Source organism: Lactuca serriola, chromosome 1 (assembly GCF_051521515.1).
Source record: "Lactuca serriola cultivar US96UC23 chromosome 1, Lser_US96UC23_V15, whole genome shotgun sequence".
Taxonomy (NCBI): Eukaryota; Viridiplantae; Streptophyta; class Magnoliopsida; order Asterales; family Asteraceae; genus Lactuca; species Lactuca serriola.
The window spans coordinates 8,970,185-8,995,008 of record NC_136408.1 but is presented as its reverse complement, the minus strand read 5'-3'; the positions used below and the strand labels follow the sequence as shown (position 1 = coordinate 8,995,008).

Below are 24,824 nucleotides of genomic sequence, written 5' to 3'. Positions count from 1 at the left end.
TTCACCTGGAAAAAGAAGGTAGGCTAAAGCACGACACGCATGGTAACAGCAAGTGTTTGAGTGAAATCAATTTTTGCACCCCCCCACTAGATATAAATTACAAAAATAATATTTATATATTATACGAAATAAAAACTAAAAAATTGGGGTGACACATACGCTATCTTTTGCTAACATCCATGATGCATGAAACAATTACACCGGTAGAAGTGGTGGTGATCTAATACTTGGGAGATCCAGCTGACCTGCGAGGGCCGGCAGTTGGTGCTGAAGAAACAGATGACTTACTACTTGATGATGATCCACGAACGTTGTATCTTTCGTACACTTGTTCACGGTTTTCCGACCACCATGTCTCCGCTTGATGCTCCCCAAATCTCCTTCGACTGTAAATATAATTATAAATACAACCTTTTTATTTTTTACCCATCATCATAAGCAATATGGGAAATAATTGCTGTATTATGGGTAAGAAAGTGTAAGTAGGCGGTAGGGTATTTTATTAAGAATAATATAGCATACCTGAAGCGGACTCTTTTGAGATCTCTAGTTCCATCACGGAGAGCCACTAGGGTTATGTACACACCAGGCTCATACTGTTCGATCCATTCAGCCTCCACTTGTTGTTGTTGATTACTACCACCAGCTGTTGCTGTTGCTGTTGTCTCACTGGGAACAGGAACAGGAACAGGAGGAGGACTCAAACTGTTATTTCCATCTTCTTGTGCTGACAATATATCCTTGGACACCAAATGCATTGCTCCATTTGGATATTCATTCTCAACTTTATCATTTGGTGTCCAAATATCATTGGCATCACCATTTTGCTCCAACACACTTGCTGACTTTACCCGTATGCTCTCAAAGTCATACGATCCAGCTGGCAATCTCTCTGCCATATCCTTCAGCTGCATACATATATTAATTTTTATATACAACCAAACAAAACAGGCAGCTCAACCCGACTACAAACAAACTTGGTTCTCACCTGAGCTGTCAGCGACTTAATCACATCTTTTGCAGCTTTACATTTAGCAGATTCCTCTGCAGCCAACACCATGGCCTCCTGAGATTTCTTTCTTGATTTCTCAAGCTCTACTTCTTGCATATCACATTCTCGCATCAAGCTCTCAACCTTAACAACAATAGACCCACACATAAATGCTCATCTATGAGATTAATTGACAAGAAATAACTAACACACTTGCATTTATTTGTAGCATCCTCTTTTCTACTTTCAAAGGTTTTCATATTAGTACATTATACTTTCAAAATTCTAGCAATAAAATTGCTTTGTAGTTGGATGATATGTATTGTTATAATTTATAACCTACAATTGGGTAGACTTTTCGAAGTACAATGCTGTAATAGAAAGAAACAAAAGTAGGATGTTATAATAAACATATCAAGGAAAGTATGTTGCTAATGTTTTGCATTCAACTCTTTTATTACTCAAACAAAACACAAATTAGCACGCCCTATTGAAACATACCTGCGCACGCAACTTAAGAACTTCTTGATTCAAGAGGTCATTTGTTTTCTTCAAACTATCAGAAACACCTTTAGAAAACGAAAGCCCCGAAGTTGTAGGAACCGGTGTTGCAGAACGTGGCGGGCTCGCTTTCCTCGAGAACGGTGACACAGACCGGGAACTAACACTCGACTGAGTCACAACCGGTTTCGGAATCGCACGCCGGAAATCACCATACAACACAACATCTTTAAGCTGCATCAATGGAGCCTGAGATGATCTACCAAGAAATGTGTCGCCTTTCTTCCCTTGCTTAGCCGCTTTATTATCCAAAAGCTTAATCAAATCTTGATTAGACACCACCCCCGATTTTGCTAATCTCAAATCCGCCTTATCAAGCCTGTCCTTGTTCTCTCCCGAAAGCCGGGGTTTCACATTCCGTCTACTATTGATTCCACTTTCCGCCATTTTACTTAACTTTGTAAAACAGGAATCACACACGCGATACGGTTTTCCAGGGTTTGGAGCCAGAGCAGCTCGTGGTGCTTTTTTTGAACTACATGAATGGCAGTGGACAAGTCCACAGTTGTAACAATTGTGTCTCTTTCTAGTGAACCCGAAAGCCTGTCTACAAGATGAACACTGAGATTGTTCAGCACCAGACACCCATTTATGAACACAAATAGCTGCAGTATAATTTGAACCACAAGATATGTATTTTACATGTCTGTCCTTTAAAGATTCAACAAGAGTCGGTGTTTTACGGTCTTCAATATCTCCATGGCCCAACCTTCCGTTCGCCCCTTTCCCCCATGTAAAAACCTCGTTTTTCGAAGTCAACACCGCAACATGATACGCACCACAAGCGATTTCATCAACGGATGAAATGACGAGTTTACCCTCGACCAAACACGGTAGCTTCCCGTCACATTGCGGGTTCCCGAGTTGACCGTACACCGTGCTTCCCATTGTGTAAACTTGTCCGGATGTGGTCAAACCAACGGTCAAACTATGACCGCAAGCAACTTTGTTGAAATTGTAATCGATGAGAGCCGGGACACATGTCGGTTTGAGACGCGGTTCTTTATCGCCATGTCCAAGGCGGTTTTTGTCCCCGTCACCCCACGTGAAAAGCTTTCCGGAAGAAACATTGGAACCGGATTGAGTTACAATAACATCGACCACAGCCGCCGTGTGCCAGACACCACATGCAACAGCCACCGTTCGCAAACCGGAAAGCGAGTCGACTTCTTTCGGGTAGGACACGTTTTCCCGGTCACCGTGCCCTAAAACGCCAAAAGTCCCATCACCAAATGTAAAAAGCTGCCCGGTGGATGTAATTAAAGCGGTGTGCCATGGCCCGCATGTGACCGAAGAAACTTGAAGCCCTTCGAGTGGACCGGAGATTCGTTTTGGTATCCAATGACTGACATCTGTCCCGTGCCCGAGAAGCCCGACATTGTGGGTCCCGTCACCCCATGTGTAAAGCTCACCAGAGGAAGTAACTGCACATGTGTGAAACTCACCACACGCGACAAAATCGATGTTTGAGACAGTTAAAGATTCGACTAACCGCGGTTGGGTCACGTCTTTCCCGACCCCGTGACCAAGCCGCCCGCCCGATTCCTCGCCCCATGTGAAGAGTTCGCCTTGGCGGGTTACTAGGGCAGCGTGGCGGACCCCACAGGCGATATGATTAACATCTAAAACGACATTGGATTCTAAGGGTTTTGGGAGAAGGACATCAGTTCTTGTGTTTGAAGGGTTTATGGTTCGATCTGGGCCTAGTTTGATGACATTTTCGCATATTACTTCACCCCATATGTACACGTCACCTAAAGCATCACAGTCATCTGGGCCCGACCCATGACTGGATGTACTTGGTGCACTAGAGACACTAACCCTAAAAGTATCGGAACTTGAACCTTTTAGTTGCATGTTTGTTTGCTCCAAAACTGCATGCGACCTTTCAAAATTGGAAGAAGTTTTGGGAGAAGTAGTTGGGTTTGAACTTGAACTAACAGAAACGTCTGGAGTAACTGAACTGTCGCTTGCACTGTTTGATGCTAGATCTTTGTTATCCTGAAATCAATTGACCATAAATAACACCAATAAGAAACAATATCCAAGAATATGCCTTAAAGATAGCAAATATATTTATGTTTTTTATCATTATGCTAGAAGAATAATTAACTTAAATACCATGTAAGTGGATTTTGTACGGATGAAGCGTTTTACATTAAGAACTGATAGTCATACCAAAATGAAAAAATATTGTTTTTTAGCGACAATTTAAAATATCAAGTTAGGTTTAACGCATATTTATGCAATAGAATTTCATACTGTGGACGAAATATGCAAATCACGTTTCATTCGATGACATAAATGTGCAACACAATGTTTCAACTCTTTACAAAAATATGTAACAGTTCTTCACTTCTTTTAACATATTATGCAGCAGCAAAGTTTCACCTTTTTACCAAATTATGCAGCAAATTTGCATCTTTTGACTCCTAGTCCTAAATTGAAACGCCATTGCATATTTTGAATAAAAAAACAGTTTCTTGCATTGATTGGGAAGAAGGTGAAACATTGTGCATATATACGCACTTAACCCTATAATTTACAGAAACTCTTCAGATAATTTATGGTAATGTTAGCTTGATAAGAAATGGGAGGAAAACATACATCAAGGTAAAGGCCTCCGTCACTCCATCCATCAATTTTGGAACGCCCTCCTTGCCAAGATGAAATCAGTGCTTTGAGGCCTGCTATCCACACTTCAGCCTCGACTTTGTCCTTGCAGATCTAAATTATAAGAGAATTAGGTCCACTTAATCTAAAAAAACAAATTACCTGATTCATCATTCATTTGACAACAGTAAATTACTCACCAAATCAAGAGATCGTTTCCCGTTGTTGTATACGAGAGAAAATGAAAGATAGTCTTTTTCAGGACGCAAATAACGCCGGAAAACAGCCTGGTGATAGATCATTAAGAAAAACATTACTCAAAAGATCCACTTATCGAACATATGCAAGAAACCAAAAGGCATTATGATATGTAATCCATGCTTAAAAAGATTGTGGATGTCTCACAGTTCTTTGTCCAGGAATAATTCTAGAAACTGAGGCTAATTTCAAGCTCCTTTCACCACTACCCGAAATCCAAATTAGAGATAATTCATCCTAAAGATTCAAATTGAAGCAATTAAGCAAAAAAAAAAAAAAAAAAAGAATTGATATGTAGTTGTCAGTACAATGAAAATAACAACTTGAAAAACTCACATGGGAAAGTCTAAATGGACAAAATTTGGGCTTCCCCTTGCGACCATATTTAAGTAACTGTGCGCCCTTCTTCAGAGCAATTAATGCCTGAAAAAGGTTAGACTAAATAAGAAAGGTGGAATTGACAGTTACAGAATTATGTGAAAACAGAATAATTGTTCAATCAACAATACTTCCCTAATTGGGTGATAGATAGTCACTTTTATTTATTCACTAATGCTCATTCGTTTGTAATAAAAAGATTACACCTTTTTGTTTCTTAACCTAGTATGAATTTTGTGATTTTCATGTTAATCACTCAATAAAACTTATCCAATTTATTATGTCCCTTCATACTAGATCTATTTCCCTGTACTTACATTTTAACTTATTTTGTTTGCCAAATGGCAGGTATGCCCCACACACCATGACTTAATTTCTAGTTTAGACTTTTAGTTAGAGACATTTTTTGCTCCATGTGCCATGACTACTATGGGAATCATAAAATTCATATATCCCCAACAAAAGTTAGGTATCTTATACATGATACATCCAGAAGAATTCATGTCATCCTTACACAAACTTCCTCCTTCCATTACTGCATTCAGGACATGTTGTCCTCATGGTGGCACATGAAGAATGTAACCTAAGAGGCTAAGACCTTAGGTTCCATGGGAGATATTGCCATTTTAAGTTATGCCAATAAAGGAATGGTACACCCTAAATGCTCATCTTGAAAATTTAGTTCTTGCACAGGACATAAACTAGAAACTTATAAACCTAACTACTTCCCCAGCACCATCAAACAGAGCCAAGCTTCTTTGTCAACGTTCAAGGTGCCGATGAAATTTTTGCCCATTATATTTCTTAATAAGCCCTAGATTTTTCTATTTATTCCAAAAAATATGCCAAGACTTCCATTATAATAAATAATATGTATCTTAGCATAAGATGTATTAGAGAGTTGATAAGATATACCTGCTCAATGTCACGATCGGCGTTACCGTAGCTAACAAGATCTGCCATTCCATGTGACGAATTCACCGGACCACCACCAGCACCGCCACCAGACGCCGCTGTAATCTCCGGTCATTATCAATCGAAATCACACACTTTCTTCCGTCCACTACCATCAACGTTTCACTTCACACGTAACCCTCATAAAACAAGTACTAACAAAAATAGTCGTAACAGCACAATAAAAATATACAAAACTCCTTTCAAAACCCTAGAAAGCACCAACTCCTCCCCTCAGATCTACAAACCGCCTAGATGATCAGTTAAAAATCAAAGCATTTCAGTTCTCTTTGAAGTCTTCAACCACCGTTTAGGAGAAATAGGGGAACTTCAGATGCTCACGCCGGCTAGTATCTAGAAAACGGTGAAGAGACCAAAGATGTTTGAAACGAATTACCGGTGGCGGCTCCGGCAGAGGAAAGAACCGAATTGAAGAAGGGGGTGGCGTCCGAGAAGGTTCAGAGTCAAAGATGGCAAAAGAGAAGAATTCCGCCACAGAGAGAGAGAGAGAGAGAGAGTGGAAAAATAATAATAATGAGGAGAATTTCTATTTCCAACGCCTAGCTTTTTCTTTTCATCTTTTTATTATTAAAAATTAATGCTAGCATTTTTATTTTTGGTTGCCATAAAACATGAAAAACATTTTTAAAACTTAAAAAAAAATTATATTAAAACTCTTAAGTGCTTCTTCAAACCATTTTCTATTGCGCGGCGCAGCACACGCATAGTATTTTTCCTCTCGCAGTAGTTTGTTTTTGGAAGGGCTTCAGGCTACAAAATCTATGTGCGTGTGTTGCATAACGCAACACTTGACTTGGCTCTTTAAACCTCTTCATCTTTTATTTTTTCCAAATGTTTTTTCTAAAATTTTGGTATAACTTTTTTTTTTACAGCTTTGATTTCTTAAAACTTTTATTTACGGATTTGACAAAATTTCTTTTTATAGATTCCACAAATTTTTTAAACTTGATTTCTTAAAAAAAATAAAAATAAAAATAAAAATAAATTGATTTTTTAACTTTTCTACCATTTCTGTTAATAATATTTTCAGTTTCAGTTGCATCTTTTTTAACGTATGTAATTTTTTACGAACTTTGTAGACATCGTTTTCAATACTTTCTTTTTTTTTATTATTTTCCTTTTTAATGTTTTTTAAAATTAGTTTTTTTCTAGAATAAAACCGTTATCTTCTTTTATATTTTTGTAAGTTTTTTTTTAAGTTTTATATTTTTGTTTTTTTACATATTCTTTTTAATATTCTTTTATTGTTTTAAAACTAGAATTGTTAAAATTTTGGTGATGAGAACTATTTTCAGTTATAAAATTAGTTTATTTAAATTGTAGTTTACTGCAACGGTTTGTAGATGTTAAAAAACAAACATGTTTTTTATTATAAGTTGCAGCTGTTTGTTCCACCTCTTCTGCTACAAAGGATTGCAGAGGTGGTCCACAGACTTCATGAATTTTCGCTTCGAAAAAACAAACAACACCTTACTTTTGTATAAAAAACTAGTATTTGAGCCTTCACTTTGTCGTAAATTTTTATGTGTTATTTTCTTACTTATTAAGCATGTGAATTGTTTAAATTAGTACATCATATCACAACTTTTAAAAAAACAATAAAAGATTAAAAGAAATTGGCATTTAGTGATTTATCAAGAGTTGAGTAGCGTTTATGGACTATTTTTGTAAATTGGATATATATATAGAATAATCCGTAAGAATGTAGGGTCCATAGTTGTAAAAAGAGTTGTACAATGTGCATTATAAGTAAATTTGAAAAGAGTTTGGAGATATTTTTATAAGTTGGATGGTTTTTGGATAATCCATGAAAATGTAAGGGCCATTACTGTAAAATAAAGTTGTACCTTATGCATTGTAAGTATCACTTTTAAGAGCTTAGGTACTATTTTGTAACTTGGATTTTTTTGAATAATTCATAAAAGTATAAGGGTTATAACTAAAAAATAAAATTTGTATATGATGCATGAATATTTGCACTTTTAGCTCTTTGACTAAAAGACAAAATTACCTTTTAATAATATACATAAAGATGGATTCGTGTTTTGCGGAGAGTATTTTGGAGCTTTTAGTTTCTAACGTCTAACAACATTCACCGTTTTGAACAGAAAACCATGTTTGGCTATATGAGTGGCGACATGAGCAGCTTAGGGCATGCAGACTCATACAATATCCACATATTCATTGACCAAACTCATTCAATGTTGTTGTCGCTGACATAAACAGTTCAAGGTCTACAGAAATAGTCTCTCGCAACACAGCTCTACACTTATCCGTAGACAGGTGCAAACTCTTGATATGAGAAATCATACGAGAGATCCCTTTACCGCCAACTTTATCGTTCGGGCAACAATGAAACCCCCCGAAAAGGACACAAACAAATTCCGCTCGCATATGCATGAGAAGACACCATAAACAAACAAACAAATCTTATTAAAGCCTCAAAGGGAGGCTCAGAATGAGAAACAGAAATCCAAAGTAAAATGTGACACTCCAACAAAAGATTGGAGTGCACAATGAAAAGCCACATTGGGAAGAGACTATACATCTTCTTGAGTTCTAAAATGGCTGTAACACTTGAAAACTCATTTAGATATTTTATCGAACACGTGACGGACAGAAAAATAAATGTTTGATTTGCACCAATGAAGCTTGAGAATTTAACCCATGCATAATATTCAAGCTTGAGAATTTTATCTTTTTGGCATACGTTTTAATGCCAAGTGACACTATTAGCCATTCTAATGACCGAAAAGTATGAGGACAGTTTGGTTTGTAACTTATGTTTGTTAACGTATGTATTATACATGGTTCGTGTCTAGTTAGCCCAACGGGCTTTGGCCCTTATATGTATATATTTAGCCGGATTTCTCTTGTACGTTTTTATATTTGTTGTTTGATGGACCAATGAGATATGAAATTAATCAATTTTGTTATTATTACGACATATTTAGATATTTCGTCCATTTTTATGCATTTATATAAAAGTACAACGTACTCCCAATTGATAATTTCAAAAGACTTAAAAACTTATATCTCTAAAAATGTCGAATGGATGGTTGGTGAGTTGAAGTGTAAGTGTTGATGAACACATTTAATGACATATATGAGCATTGATGTGGATGATGAGGTACATATGATCTCAAGTTTCAACTAACAGGACGTGGATCACAAGTCACCACATCAAATGTATCTTCTACCTACCATTTATGTATTGGTTCAATAACAATTATCAATTCATTTATTGTTTCGTAAAAAAAAAATGGGATTTAATATTGTTAATGCTAATAGTTTTTGTTGTTGATCATATCAATATTTCAAAAGAAATAACTTTGCTCAATATTAACGTATAAGATAATAATTATCATATAGTTTATTTGTATATTTATATATTTTATTTTAACTTTTTTTTTATAAATAATATTGTATTTTCAAGTTTTTTATTAAAATGGCATACATTTAAAAATCTATCTAGTTGTAACGGTACCTATATTTTGTTCTTTAGGACATTATAATAAAAAGTATATATGAATTTTTCAAAATAAAATTATATAAAAATGGATAAATATAAAGCACAAAATAAATCAATAAAAATACTTTAACATTAGAGTAAATTACACGAATGGTCCTTTATCTTTACAGTTTTTTCTAAAATGGTCATTACGGAACTTTTTTCCCTCATACAATCCCTACGGAACAAACATTACACACAAAAGTGTGTTGTATCTCTCTTCAGTCCAAGTGTGTTGCCATCTATTTTTCTCGCTTCCCAATCTCTACCCGCCTCTTCTCGTAACCCTAGCTTGGACTCCCTTTCTCGCTTAATGTTTCCATTTTTTCTCTCCATGTTTTCGTTAATTCATGTTTATTAAATCAGATTACAATTCTCGGCATCCAATTTCTTTATTAGGTAAAAAATAATTTTACGATTAAACGGTTATAGCATTACTACGTTTTCTCATTTTTGCTTGATTTTAAACACTAACGTAAACCCTAAACTAAAATAGTTGATACTGAGCGCTTTAGGGTGCTTGGTGTTGAGCATGGATGTCTTTCACCCTTCAAAGTAGTGGTATAACTTAATTTGTTAGCTATTTATTTCATAAGAAATGGAAAAAACATAATGCTCTACTTGTGATGATATTTTTTTTTCATTAGATATATCAGTATGGTTCTTCACTACTGACCAAGGGTTGTCGTACTTGCACCATGAAAACAGGCTCTTAAGTTTTCATTGAATTCACAAAGGAAGGTTGTATGGCTAATATAATTATCTTATGTTATAAATTTGAAACCATTTTTCAAATGCAATGTTTTTTTGTTTAGTTCAAATTTTTTTGTATCATGAGTTAAAAAGGGTGATGGACTTGTGGTCAATGGAGGAATGACGATATTTATAGTTTTTTATATCGATTCAATCTGTTGACAAGTAAATAAAGATTGTGGTGACAAAGAGCATTATTTTTTAGAAGATGATGATCAAATAAAAAATGGTAGTAGATTGTTATTTATTAGACTTCATTTTTTTCTGTTGCATTTTTATTTATTTTAAGTATATTGCACTTGTTATTTATTTTAAATATATTGTATTTAGTGGCATTTGTTATTTATTTTAAGTATATTGCATTTGTTTTTGGTGAAACAACAATGAACTTTATTTTTTGTTTTCTAATAGTATGATACTTTTATATTTTTTATATACACAAATAAATGGTAGTACATTGTTATTTATTGTATTAACCCCTAAATTAATGTTTACTCCTTGATTAGTATTTTTGTAATAAAGAAATAAAGTCAAAATATGATGCTATATTATCCAATATTGTATAAAAAATCATTTTAATATATCAATTATGCATTGTGTTTTTTCTTTTTGAACCGTGGTTCCAACGGGTTTAAACCGAGTATTAAAATAAAAAATCCAAACCACATTGTCATCTAGTCCTAACTGAAGCTGGAGAAAATCAAAATCTTCGAAGAAAAAATCAAAGATGGAAATCTGGATACTGACTAAGATGGAGGTTGAGGATGACCATGAACACAAAAAGAAGTTGGAACAAATCTATAGAACCCCCCCCCCCCCCCCCCCATCTTCAAAGCTTTGTCCAAAAAAATTAAAATGTGGGTCGTTTTCATATTCTCAAAGCACTGAAACTGAATTCGTTTTTCGTGTTCATCTTCTTCAACATACATACACATACAAACAATGATAGACACGGACACCTGCAAATCAAAACAGTGAAAGAGAGCTATGAACTTGTTGCAGGAAACTACACTTTGAATCCGTGAACTTGTTACCCTCCCTTTAATCCAATCAGTTAATGAAATTTCAAGACACAACAGAAAACTCAAAAGAATTAAACCAAACTTTGAACTAATATAAGCTTTGATTGTGTGTTCATCGATGCTTTTAAGAGCCTCAAAACCCAGAAAACGCAATCCTAGAAAAAAACAAAACCGAAGTTTTCAAGCACCTCTAAATCATTGATACATGTAAGAAATATGGCAAAAAGCCTCCAATTCAGGTGCAAATTGGCCAGAGGCCAAGTCAACATTGTTTTAACAAAGCGATCATTTAGGGAGTCTTTCGATTCTTAAATCAATGGGTTCCATTGATCAATTTGGAAATTAAAGGGGTTTTCTGAGTTGATGAACCTGATGAAGAACCTTGTTACAGGAAACATCTTCTCGATTTGGAAGAGAAATGGATTGTTAACAAAATCAAAGTTGGTGACGGTCGTCTTCATCAACATCAACACCAACCACCACCACACCTTCTGTGAATCAAATTTCAAGATCAGGTCGTCTTAACTGGTCTCAAGTGATTCAAAGATAAGGGGATGAAGAGAATATGATCAGCGTATGATGTACCTTCTTTCTCTCAATTGTTGGGATTACACAAAGAAAAGATAGGGCTTCATATACCTTTATGAGAGCTAAAGAGATGGGGTAGATGACAACAGGGGAAAAAGAAAAACGGGGGGTGAGGGTGTTGGTGTTTTTTCTCTGATGTGTCGATCGAGAGATCTCGAGAGAGAGAGAGAGATGGGTAAGATTTTATTTTATTTACATACCAAAATAAATAAAGGGAATAGAAAAAAGAAATGAAAAGAGTAAAATCGACTTTTCAAGTGTATCAGGAACCAAAAAAACATAAAACCTTGATTTTGGACCTTCCATGCAAGTTGGAAACTTTTTGGACCCTATCCAAAGTTTTTTGAATACCACAAGGACCAATCTTGCAGTTTTATCTATTTTAACATTATTGACAATATTGCAAAAATAATCCATGTGGTTGGGAAAATTACGTGGTTTTGGTCCAAAAAGGTTTGGTGGTGCATCAGTGGTTCGATTTTGGATACATATTGTGGTTTTAGTCCCTATGGTTGATATTTGTGTGTGGTTTTGGTCCACACCCAACCTAAAATGACAAATATGCCCTTATAAGTATTTTAATTTCTTTTTATCTATTTTCTTATGCTTTCTTATTCTTTTTAATTAAAGAAACCCCCAAAAAAAATCTCAATCACCCCACCTAAGTCATCGTCCCTAGTCTCCACCACTCTCACTCTCTTGGTCTACATTCTTCTATACTTTCTCGCTAGACTGAACCTCCAACGTCGCCCTTGCCTCCGCCGATGACAACAACCCACTTCCCACCGCTTAAACTACCAATTTCTCACCCCACCTCCCATTGTCTCTCCTTTAAACTATATATTCTCTATTCTATTATAGAGATTGGCTTATCTAGCTCTCGCTAGTAATCCAGTCGTCAACGGCTTCTCTAGCTCTCGTTAGTAATTCGGTCGTCACCGGCCACCGATGTAATACTCCCATCCATTAGAACCACCAACAACGGATAAAGGTGATGATGTCGTAGCGGAGATCAAAGTTAGGGTTTGCAGAAATTTTGTCGGATCTGTTCACCACAGTAGGTGTGAGCGACGACGAAGTATGAGAGAAATTCGATAATTGTGGTCGTTGCCGCCTACCTTCTCCATCGCCACCTGCATTCTTCTGCCTTTTTTGTTGCCACCTCCACCCGTCTTCAACTATTGTAATGATGATTGGCGTCCTCCATCAACGGTTGACAAACAAGCTTGAAATCAACACACACACACATTTTTAAATCCATGGCAAAAACTCATGAAATCGACACTCACACTAAATTAGGAAAGATAGCAAACAAAGTTTGTGTGACTTGTTAGGAATGGAGGTAGACACATGTGGTGGTTGTGCATGTGTTCACCATTTTTGTTTTGCAAACCCTAGCTCTGATATACAAACTCTGGCTCCGACAACGAATTTGTTTAGCAAACCATAACTCCAGCGAAGGAAGACATAAATACTACTTGTTGCCTAGTTTTGTTATCGAGATCCAGCCATGGGAGGCAGGTGGTGGTGGAATTGAAATACTGGAAAGGGAAGAGGTGGTAGAAGGGGATCGTATATAGAGACAGAAGGGACAACCCCTTTACTATTTTCATTTAATTAAAAACAGTCAAATAAATATAAAATAACTAAAAAACAAATATAAGGGGTATAATAGTCTTTTTATGTTGATAGAGGACCAAAAACAATAAAAATATCCAATTTTGGACCATTGGTACACTACCAAAACTTTTTAGACAAAAACCACATTATTTTGCCAACTACAATGACTATTTTTGCAATTTTCTCAACATTATTTCCATTCCACTCCCTACCAACCTAAAAACTGTAAAAATGGTTCCTATGGTATGCATTTTTTTTTTCTGAGGTTTGGTTCAAACCTTGATTTTTTCGATGCGACTTTGGCCCCTCAGTAAATTGAAATGACTATAATGTCCCTAATGTATTCATTTTTTATTTTTCTTTTATTTTTTAATTTAATATATATTTATCTATTTTAATTTTAATAATTAATAAATAAACAGAGGGCTCTCTCTCATACACACAAACACTTGCAAAACGCACACTAAAGAAGCGCGAAGTTTAAACAAACCCTGTATATCGTTCATTTTCCGTACCATTTCAAGTTCAATCCATTATGATTTATGTTTAAACCCCGCTGGTTCTTCCCCATAAAGGCCATAACCCTAACTTCTTCTGATGTTCAACCTGTTCATCTCTTGATTCGAGTCTCTTGTTTTTCTGTTGAAGCTCCACTGTGTTATCGAATTTCCTTCTCAGAAATATGGAAGATGAACTTGCTGTTAAACCGAAACTCAATCATGAAGCATTCAACATGTACTACACTCATTGAATCCAGGGCAGCGTCCAAAGTAAAAAAACCAAAGAGTTAGTTCAACTTACGAAGCAGCATTTATTAGCCCTAGGTTGGAAGTTCTCGTTAGTCTATCGTTCGCCTCGTGGAGTTGGTTATCATTCACTAAGGGATGTCTGTTTGCATGCCAACCCTTCTTTGCCGTTAGAAGTCGGTGAAGGATCATCGGATAAAAATTCGTCACCTAAAAACGTTGAAACACAAACAGGCGATGCTTGCTGGTTTAACTTGCCCACCAACTATGTCGCTGATAAAGTTGGTTTCCGTTGTAACGCTTGCATGTGTTTCTTTTGTAAAGAAATAGATTTCACTTCCAATGATAAACTAATATGTGTAGGATGCAGAAGACAATTTCATCTTCCCTGCCGGAAGCTGATCATAAACCCCCATGTTAGGATGTTCACTATTCAGATATCTGTTGAAGGTCATCACTAGCCCAATAGAATTATGTTATTGTCCAGAAGAAGTTAGCATGTTCTAGAATGATCTGGAAGATTCTAGAACATTATGGAATACTATGGAGGAGTCTAGAAGATGCCAGAAGATTCTAGAATACTCTAGAACGAGATGGAAGGCCCTGTAAGGCTATGGAACATTATAGAACACTATGGAAGACACAAGAATGTCTATACTTATCTAGGACATTATAGAACACGCTAGAAACATATAAAAGCTTGTAATAGATATAGAATATGGTAGATAGTTCTAGAATAGTCATGAATGTATGTAGATCTAGAAACTTCCTGTAAGTAGGTGGAAACACCTATAAATAGGTGTGGAGCTCATTTGCTCCAAACGACCCCAACATCCAAGTATCCAAGAAAGCAAAGTGTGTCGTAGTCTCACAAAGTGTAAGTTCTTCTTAAGTGTCTTAATAAAAGTATTGTTGTTTCCCATATAAAGAGTCGTGTTCAACAATCTGCTATCAGAGCAAGGTTTCTTGATAGTGAGAACGAGTGATTCTCGTTGTATCGTGAGTAGTTTGTGACTCTACAAGTTTAGTGTCGAAACTAGCTTGTTTGGTATTACCGAGGTACTGCCAACACGATGGGTGATCTCCAAGTTGTCGGAGGAATCAAGAAACTCAACAACAACAACTACAAAACGTGGTAAACATGTATGAAGTCATACTTACAAGGACAATATCTATGGGAGGTCGTTGGCGGAAGCGAAACTACGCCATCAGAGGAAGATGTTAACGGTGCTTTGTGCAAATGGAAAATCAAAGCCGGCAAAGCAATGTTTGCCTTGAAGACCACAATTGAAGAAGAGATGTTGGAGTATATTCGGGACAAGAACACACCGAAAGAAGCTTGGGACATGTTCGTGACGCTTTTCGCAAAGAAGAATGATACGAGACTACAACTTTTGGAGAACGAGCTATTATCAATCTCACAACGTGACATGACGATTACTCGATATTTTCACAAGGTCAAGTCGATATGTCGGGAGATTACTGAACTAGATCCGCAATTTGTCATTGCAGAAGCTCGAATGAAGAGGATCATCATCCATGGATTGAGGCTGGAATATAGAAGCTTTGTTACTGCTGTACAAGGATGGCCCGTTCAACCATCACTTGTAGAGTTTGAGAATTTGTTGGCCAACCAAGAAGCTATGGCTAAGCAAATGGGAGGCATCACGTTGAAAAGTGAAGATGAAGCACTCTACATAAGTAAAAGTTGGAGGAATTTCAAGCCACCTTCTAAAGAAGGATACAAAAATGCTGACAAAGGGAAGAGTTAGCCAAGAACCTCACAACCATGGAGATCTCAAAAGACCGGCAATAAGAGTTCTCGGGGGAGGAGGTTCGCAGGCAACTGCAGCAACTGTGGAAAGTGGGGCTGCATGTCCAAGGATTGTTGGTCAAAGAAAAAGTATGTTGAAAACAATGTAGTAACTTCCAAAAAGGAAGCAGAGGATGAATGGGATGTTGAGGCACTATTTGCTATAGAAGAGAATAAGACTAAAATAGGAAGGCTAATGTTCATAGAGGTCAGGATAAATGGAGGATACACGAAGGCATTGGTAGATACAGGTGCATCTCATAATTTCCTTGCTGAAGATGAAGCTAGGAAGTTGGGCATCAAATACACCAAAAATCTAGGCCAGTTGAATGTCGTCAACTCTTTATCCAAGCCTATCCTTGGTTTTGCATATGGAGTACCTCTTAAGATTGCAGAATGGGAAGGCACCATAGACTTGACAGTGGTGAATATGGATGACTATCGTATGGTATTAGGAATGGATTTCCTAGAGAACGTACGACCCTGGTCATTTGAGAGAGATGACACCATGCATATCACTAAGGGTTCAATAATCCACATTGTAACCTTAAATAGAAAAAGGATTGGTTCTCGAATCCTATCAACTATGCAACTCGACAAAGGTCTAAAGAAGAGTGAGACAAAGTTTAAGACAACCTTGAAGGAGGAAGCTGTTCATTCGAAGATAGATGTTTCGAAGGAGAATAAGAACATGATGTCACCAGAGTTGCATAAAAAGTTGCATTTGAGACAAAAAGTGGAACATGTGATGGAGAAACTAGATAAGAAGAAAAACACATTGATTCGTAAGACAAAAGTAGAATCTCTCAACGGAGCAACATCTAAACGAGATGAGCATATCAATAAGGTATTACATCGTAACATTTTAATATTACATAAATTTTCCAAAGCTAGTAAAAGGGACAACCCACATGCTTACAAGTTTACCAAAGTGAGGTATAAGAAACTATATAAGAGAGTTCAACGGGGTCAAGAACAATATTATGGTGCAACAAAAGGCAACCACGTATGTCGTTGTCAACTATGGTAACAATATACGAAGCAACGGTTGCATCAACTGAGGAAAAACAAAGCATGTGGAAGTAAAAAAATTCTCAAGGAAGAAGTCAATATGAGACATATAAAGATTAATGACCAAGTAGCATATGGAGTTCAAAAAGAGTTAAGTACTAAAAAAATATGAGGGCTTTAATTATCAGCTCAACATGGTACAACGAATAGGGGCTAGTGTTGAGGGGGAGTGTTGAAGGTCATCACTAGCCCAATAGAATCATGTTGTCTAGAAGAAGTTCTATTGGAAGATTCTAGAACATTAAGGAATACTATGGAGGATTCTAGAAGATGCCGGAAGATTCTAGAATACTCTAGAACGAGATGGAAGACCCTGGAAGGCTATGAAACATTCTAGAACACTATGGAAGACACAAGAATGTCTATATTTATCTAGGACATTATAGAACATTCTAGAAACATATAAAAGCTTGTAATAGATATAGAATATGGTAGATAGTTCTAGAATAGTCATGAATGTATGTAGATCTAGAAACTTCCTATAAGGAGGTGGAAACACCTATAAATAGGTGTGGATCTCATTTGCTCCAAACGATCCCAACATCCAAGTATCCAAGAAAGCCTCAAAGAAAGAAAATTGTGTAGTAGTCTCACAAAGTGTAAGTTCTTCTTAATTGTCTTAATAAAAGTATTGTTGTTTCCCATATAAAGATTCGTGTTCAACAATATCTGCCGATTCATCATGCTGAATATAAAGAATCGAGTCAATCAACATTCATGGCCTGCAAAACTTGATGGGTACAAATGGGGTATATGGGAACCTTCAGAAGATCGTGATATAACACAGAGATGGAGAAGTGCTCGGAAGCTGCTTTATAAGTTTTTTTGGAAAAAACACACATTCATGGGCCGAAAAGAGCCTTATTAATGCAATAACGACGGGATCTGTTAAAGATCATCGTCTTCTAGGTTTTTTGATTGCAACTATTGAAATGGAAGGGAAGAATGACAAAGTTTTATCGGTTATTGTTATTCGAGTTCATGGCTGCCAATTTGCTGAGATCCCTTTTGTTGCAACCAGATCAACACATCAAAAGAAAGAGTTATGCAAAACGCTTCTTGACAATGTTGAAGTTTTCTTGAGGGATACAGATATCCACAAAGTAATTTTACCAAGTCTTGAAGGAACGAAAAAAAACATGGAAGAAATGGGGGTTTAAAGAAATGAAAGCTCCAGAGAAGAAGAAGTTGGAAGGGTACCACATCGTTGATTTTGAGAATGTAGTTGTACTGACAAAAAAATTACAAGTTTGAGGTGAAAAAAAGAAAAAAGAAATGTGTTTGGATCGTGTCCTTCGATTGAAGGATACGACTTTGTTGATTGTGTAACAAAAAAAGAAAAAAAAATGTGTATAGTATAAACATACAATCTTTGATGTTTCTTTTGTCACTTTACTATAAATCAAAATTTTGTTTTGTTTTGTTTTTTTGTATTAAAACAATTTCCACAAATAAAAAAGATTCAGAAAATGAGAAATAAAATAAGGGTTTAGGTCATTTTTGGTCACTTAACTTTTGGTTTTGTGCTCATTTGGTCACTTAACTCTTTTTAAGTTTTAAAATGTCATCAAACTTTTGGCTTTGTGCTCATTTAGTCACTTAACTTTTGATTTGGTCACATTTAGTCACCCAACTTTTAAAATTATGTTCATTTAGTCATTAAATTTTTAAATTTTTTCTAAAGTTTAGTGACTAAATGAGCACAATTTTAAAAGTTAGGTGACTAAATTAGCACAAATCTAAAAGTTAAGTGACCAAACCAGAAGTTAAGGGACTAAATGAGCAAAAAGTCAAAAGTTTGATGACCTTTTAAAAACATAAAAAGAGTTAAGTGACCAATAAGCACAAAACCAAAAGTTAAGCAACCAAAAATGACATAAACCCCTCGAATAAACCTAAAGAAAGAAAGTTCACAACTTTCTTAACTAAAACCCTAAAGGAGAAAGGAGATCTAAAGTTTTCCCTCGCAGTTTCCCGATTTCAACAGCACGCGTCGAGGTAATTTGTGGGCAAAATTCTTTCCTACCATACAACCTAAAAGGTCTATGCAAATGCAATGAGTGTCAACATTATTGATGGTTGTGTTGGTGAAGATTCTCAATTTTAGTTGTTGAATTGCAAAATTCATCTTGTTTTATGTTGAAAAGGGTATGAGTGTCATCAACGTGGTGAAAAGGGTATAGCTTGAAGATTGTGAGCGTGAAAAGAAAGAGCTTTGAGTACTTTGGAGACATGTTGCTTATGGTTTGCTCCTCCCAGAAGGTGTGTATTCATTTCATAGTATCTAATGACTAATGGGTTATATACTAAATAACCTCACCATTACAACCATGGCAGTGTCACAAATTTTGATTAAACCTTGAAAACGCCATCTCTAGTTACATATCTGAAGCCTTGGATCATGCTCCTTCCCTTGTGGTACTTGATGATCTTGATAGCATTATAGCATCACCCAATGCCTCATAAGACAATCACTCTTCACTTTCTTCTACTTTGCTCATGGAATTTCTCATAGGCATCTTGGATGAATATGAGGTATAGTTGCATTGCATGTTTTGTGGTAGATCTATCTTATCTGAGCTTGCTAATGCTAACTAATAAGTTTATTTATGCATTACAATTACCAGGTAAAGAGGAAGCATTCATGTGGAATTGGTCCCATTGCATTCATAGCATGTGTGCAGACCCTAACCAGTATTCCACAAACCTTAAGTTCCTCTGGTGAGTTGCTTAACTTGTGAAAGTAAATATGTGTTAAGTTTTTGTATACATTTATATTATGAGTTCATGATTTGAATACCTTTAATTCTAGGCGGGTTTGACTTTCATGTCCAACTGGCTGCTCCTGCAGCTGCTGAACGTGGTGCTTTACTTAAATATGAGATTCAAAAACGTTCTTTGTCCTGTTCTGATGATGTTTTGTTAGATATAGCTTCCTCATGTGATGGATATGATGCATATGATCTGGTATTTTGTCCTTTTTCCATATCTCCTGCATCTGCATGTATATAAACTACTAAATAAGTTTGTAAGACAGAGTGAAAGTGGTAAACATATAATCAACTTTTGCAGGAAATCCTGGTGGATAGGTCAGTTCATGCTGCAATTGGTCGGTTTGTGTCACGTGGGTTGACTTTTGGGAGCGAGAAAAACCCTAATTTGACTAAGGATGATTTTTACAAGCAATGAAAGGGTTTCTGCCTATTGCTATGCGTGATATTACTAAATCTGCTTCTGAAGAAGGACATGGAGGCTGGCAGGATGTTGGTGGTATAATTGAAATTCGCAATTCTATCAAAGAGGTATTATAATACTGTCCTTTTCGTGTAACATTATTAGCCACAATAAGTATTGAAGAACAAGTGAATATGTTTGAGTCATTATGTTTTCTTAGTATTCTGAAAATGGCTGTATAAAAAATTTGTAATGAATGTTTTTTTTGTACTTGAGTTTGCAGGGAAATGCGTAACAATGATAATGCGAAAAAAGAATGGAGTGATGAAGAACTAAAGAAGCTATATGAGACGCAGGAAAGGCTTCTAGATCTTGTTTCATTATTCTGTTATGTTCCAAGAACAAAGTATCTACCTCTAGGGCCAACAAGGTAATATATTACTGCATCAATATCATCATCAGCAATTGTATTTTTTTTTATATTGAATGTAGAATAAGCTTATTCATTGTGTTTGTTTACAATCTACCAATTAATAGTGCAAAACTGATTGACATATACCGCCATACCGGAACTGGCATAATATTACTGCATCAAGTGGCATGAGAGATGTTGTTGTGTCTACATGGATTTCTGAACTATTATATGAGTCCATAAAACCAGCAGCTGTGGAGTCTAACAATAATCTTGATGATGATCTAGTAAATGCTTGGGCAACAGGTCTTGCTGATGATGGCTTGTGGGGAAGCAATGCTCCTGCAATGAATAGGGTGAAAAGTGATTTTTTTTCTTAAGAAAAAAAATCCCCATTAAGTGTTATCTATTTTTAAAAAATATTTGAGAAAATGAAGGGGACACTTGGGAGGAAAGAAATAAATGATGGAAGTTGTTAAGGTGTTGATGATATATAATTTGGTTTTGGAAGGTTAATGAGTTTCTTGCTGGTGCTGGGACTGATGCACCTGATGTTGATGACGAGAACATTATTTCAAGACCTTCAATGAGTTATGATGATATGTGGGCAAAAACTCTTTTGGAGACTGCAGAAGTTGATGTAAGAGTTCAATGCATCTATTTATGATTGTGCAATTTGGTGTAATATATATATATATATATATATATATATATATATATATATATATATATATATATATATATATATCATATGTTTATTTGTAGGATGACGGGAGGTCTTCTGGATCTTCTTCTCCAGATTCAGTAGGGTCGGTTGAGACATCAATTTCATCTCATTTTGGAGGAATGAATTATCCATCTTTGTTCAGTTCCAAACCATCAGCTTATGGATCTTCACAACCCACGATATCATAAAATTTGAAAGCTATTTTGTTATCTGATAGATAGATAATATGTTTGAAGTTACTTTGTTTATTATAACATCCTGCTTTCATTTCTTCTTATTTCAGGATTTTAGTTTAAAAATCTACTCAATTTTAGCAATGCCATCCAAATGCAAAGCATTTTTTACTGCTATAATTAAGTAGATATTTCCAAGTATAATGTCCTAATAATATAAAAGTATTGTGCTATAACTGGGTAGATTTTTTTAAATATAACAAACGCTTACCAAGAAAAATAAAAAGTATAATGGTGTAGTAAGTAGGATGGTATTGATTTGTTTGGATAATGTGAGGGTTGGGTCTTAGAAATAGCAGTGACAATTGACATCCAAATACAAAGCAAGTTTCACTGGCCTAGCGATAAGGAGTGATTCTTTGAAATGAGAGGTCATGATTCAAGTCTCACTAGGAGACATAGGTGGTGTTTAGGAGTAGGTTAGTTTTCTGTTTAAAAAAAAAGCAAGTTTCACTGCTATAATTACACTGAAAGTACGATGTCTAAATAAATACAGTAATAAAAAACTGAAAGTACACTGGTATAATTGGATAATTTTTCCAAAGTATAATAATGGGTTAATAAGAACAGAGATGAAAGTATAATAAAAAGAAATGGAAGTAGGAGGTGATAATACATATAGAAATTAAAAAAAAAAGTATTGTTGCATATGCATAGAATGTTGATGGTGGTATAAATATAATATGTATTTGTTTGAGTTTGTAAGTGGTATTTATGTATTTGGGAAATGGAAATGGAAATAGAAATAGTTGATGATTTTATGTTGAATGAATTGTATATGTAGGAGAAGGGAAGCATCGCAGGAGGAGGACGACAGAGTAGGAGTAGGCCTTCTGCTGGTTCCTCTTCATATGAGGGTTACGGTTCTCAGGTTCTAAAAACTTGATATATTTGATAACATTTAATAATTATATGATTTATCTTTTTTAATTTATATAAAATAGTCACGACTTGAAAAACGTCATAGCTTAACTTTAACCTTGCTGTCAAGCCCACACCTCATAGTATTTAGAACCTTGATTTTAATGATCAATACTTATAGATACTATAACAAGTTAATTAAATTAAGTAGAATTTCGAATATCCAATTTGACATTTGTATATCAAAATCTGTTATTCGAAAGCTGATTATCATGTTTTGCACTACCTAATTGTAGTATGGTAATTGGTAATTTTCAGTTTAACGGTAGAAATAAAATTTTTTCCGGTTAACCACTAAGGTATGTTTTGTTTTTCAAAATATAACTATTATAAGTTGAATTTGATTGGGGTTTAGTCTTTTAAAATATTCTCTTTTTTTATTATTTAATTATGAAACTTTGAATTATTAATTAAAAAAAAAGAGAAATTAAATATTCTCCTACTTTTTGTTCCTACAAACCCCTCTACCCAATTGAATAGTGACATGTGTAACATTTAATAAAACCCCTCTACCCAATTGAGTAGTGACATGTGTAACATTTAATGCTCATTTAATGAAATTAAATGATATTTTAGTATACTAATATTGAGTAGGAGGATTTGTAGGAATAAAAGTAGGTTGATATTTAATTTCTTATAAATAAAATATTAGGCTAAAAGGTGTGGTGTCATATCATTTTTGCTTACTAAAATTTAGTACCACATAGGCGCAACATAAAATTTTGTCATTCTTGTCATGTTTTTCCTATGAGTGTGATGCACCATTGCACCCCCGGGTTCGGCTTCCATCTTTTATAAGGTTAGTCGATTCCTTCATAATGTAAGTAACCTGAAGACATCAAACAACTTGTAAGCTAATTGATCGGGAGGGGATCACGGGCTAACGCTCCAATGATAAAGTCAGAAAAGACCTTGTGAAGGACTATCGAAAGTGTAATGGATCGTAGTATGTTAAGAATGAGATAGATTGTAATGTGATTATGATTGTGTACCTCTAATAGTGGATTCGATTACCTATTTGTAGTCGAGATGAAAATGTGTCAACCTCTTCCTATATCGAGCAGGTTCGTCATCTTGTCACATTTATGGTTGTATGCCCGAAGGTACATATCGATGTACTTATCAGTCGTTCAACAGTTGTTCTTCGTAAGTATAAGGATTTATCAGTCACTTATCACTATACAGTCTAACTATTTTTAAGTTCCCATGTCCTTTGGGGACTGTGGTGATGCCATGTTGGACTTTAGTCGTTATTCTTCATGGTCCGGTATTCAAACATGGTTCGGTGCTAAACCATGTTCGGTATAGAACATGGTTCGGTACTTCTGAGGGCATAAACGTAGCGCTTTAACCCTTATACTGTGACAACCCGGAACTTCAATCTTGTACAATTAATCAATTAAATCAATATTCAACTTGTTTTGTCGATTTCTAGTGCTATTCAAGGGGTCATTTAGGTGTTCTAAGCTTGTATATAACCAAGGTTGAGTTTAGGAATGAGTCGGAGTGTTGAATAGTGAGAAAATTGGGTCATACACACCTCTTGGAGGAGTGTACGGCCGTACACACAGGTGTGCGGCTGCACACCCACTCCCTTGGCAGCACACTCACTTTTGACAGCACTCACACTCCTATATAAAGGGTAGCCCCCTTCCTTTCATTCCTTTAGTACCTTGGCAGCACACAACATCATTTCCTCTTAAGTTTCTCCAACTTTGAACCTTCCAAAGCTTCAAAAACGTGAGTAATCCATCCTTTAACTTGTTATACATGAAGAACCTCTTTATCTAGGCCTTGGATCATAAAAATTTCATCATGTTCTTCATCTCTTTGAAGGAGTGCGGAAGCACACTCGTGTGTGAGACAGCACACACAGTTTTACGACCATACACACACACACACCATAGGACCACAAACCCATTTCTAAGACCCTAAACTTGTACTACAACCAAGTATGGGCCTAGGACACTTCATGGATGCAAGTATGCACCTTGAAAACACCTCAAAGGCACCTTCCATCATGAGTGTACGGCCGCACACCCATGGTCGTACACACCTTAAGGGTGGCCATACACTCCCCTCATGCAATCCTTCAAGGTTCTAACACTAAGTGCAAGTTGTCTCAAGTTCCCAAAGTGGTTCTTCATCACATCTAGTGGTGAAATACCATCATTTAACTCCTTTATGTGTCATTACTTGTTGATTAGGATCAAATCGTGTTCAAGGCTTCACTTGAACATCCTGCATTCCGTATCGATCCTTCATTCAAATCACCCGAGGTGAGTTCATACCCCTATATTTTCCTTGTTTTTAATGTTTTCAGGGGGGAATACAAGCCAAACGCTAAGTATTTTGTTAAAGTTTTAAACTTATTAATGCAGTCCAACGATTTCCACGTTTAATAACATATTCAGATATTTTGTCTCTTGTTGTAATATGTTGAACATAAGGGAAACT

At 35.8% G+C, this 24,824-nt stretch overlaps 3 protein-coding genes and 1 long non-coding RNA gene across 5 annotated transcripts; 2 read left to right on the top strand and 2 right to left on the bottom strand.

Annotated features, from left to right (window-relative positions):
* Positions 1-43: 43 nt before the first annotated feature.
* LOC145095705 (PH, RCC1 and FYVE domains-containing protein 1-like) lies at positions 44-6,290 on the bottom strand. Of its 2 annotated transcripts, XM_079033557.1 has the most exons (9): positions 5,717-6,290; positions 4,760-4,846; positions 4,571-4,660; positions 4,366-4,452; positions 4,160-4,279; positions 1,493-3,553; positions 989-1,135; positions 523-908; positions 44-386 (listed from the first exon to the last, which is right to left on the bottom strand). In XM_079033557.1, the coding sequence occupies exons 1-9, from the start codon at positions 5,762-5,764 to the stop codon at positions 221-223; spliced, it is 3,192 nt and encodes a 1,063-aa protein (XP_078889683.1). In that variant the 5' UTR covers positions 5,765-6,290; the 3' UTR covers positions 44-220. The 2 variants fall into 2 exon arrangements, with proteins under 2 accessions (XP_078889683.1, XP_078889717.1); XM_079033591.1 differs by lacking the exons at positions 4,571-4,660; positions 4,760-4,846.
* Positions 6,291-10,925: 4,635 nt separating this feature from the next.
* Positions 10,926-11,810, bottom strand: LOC145067420 (uncharacterized). The gene is made up of 2 exons (XR_013688839.1): positions 11,648-11,810; positions 10,926-11,553 (listed from the first exon to the last, which is right to left on the bottom strand). It is a non-coding gene; the product is annotated as an uncharacterized LOC145067420 (long non-coding RNA).
* Positions 11,811-15,161: 3,351 nt separating this feature from the next.
* LOC145051314 (uncharacterized) lies at positions 15,162-15,788 on the top strand. Its single transcript, XM_078999363.1, has one exon. It carries the CDS (start codon positions 15,162-15,164, stop codon positions 15,786-15,788), a length of 627 nt encoding a protein of 208 aa, XP_078855489.1.
* A 4,886-nt stretch (positions 15,789-20,674) lies between these two features.
* On the top strand, positions 20,675-21,401 carry LOC145051301 (uncharacterized). Its single transcript, XM_078999361.1, has 3 exons — positions 20,675-20,842; positions 20,998-21,126; positions 21,252-21,401. Exons 1-3 carry the CDS (start codon positions 20,675-20,677, stop codon positions 21,399-21,401), a joined length of 447 nt encoding a protein of 148 aa, XP_078855487.1.
* The last annotated feature ends 3,423 nt before the right edge of the window (positions 21,402-24,824 follow it).

What these genes read in the sequence shown, in the direction of transcription:
- LOC145095705 (XM_079033557.1), bottom strand. Translation starts at nt 5,764, where the DNA reads ATGGCAGATCTTGTTAGCTACGGTAACGCCGATCGTGACATTGAGCAG. An exon ending in GGAAACGATCTCTTGATTTG is followed by an intron (nt 4,280 to 4,365) that starts GTGAGTAATTTA and finishes CTTATAATTTAG; the next exon opens with ATCTGCAAGGACAAAGTCGA. An exon ending in TTCTTAAGTTGCGTGCGCAG is followed by an intron (nt 1,136 to 1,492) that starts GTATGTTTCAAT and finishes ATTGTTGTTAAG; the next exon opens with GTTGAGAGCTTGATGCGAGA.
- LOC145051314 (XM_078999363.1), top strand. Translation starts at nt 15,162, where the DNA reads ATGAAGTCATACTTACAAGGACAATATCTATGGGAGGTCGTTGGCGGA.
- LOC145051301 (XM_078999361.1), top strand. Translation starts at nt 20,675, where the DNA reads ATGAGAGATGTTGTTGTGTCTACATGGATTTCTGAACTATTATATGAG. An exon ending in ATGCTCCTGCAATGAATAGG is followed by an intron (nt 20,843 to 20,997) that starts GTGAAAAGTGAT and finishes TGGTTTTGGAAG; the next exon opens with GTTAATGAGTTTCTTGCTGG. An exon ending in TGGAGACTGCAGAAGTTGAT is followed by an intron (nt 21,127 to 21,251) that starts GTAAGAGTTCAA and finishes GTTTATTTGTAG; the next exon opens with GATGACGGGAGGTCTTCTGG.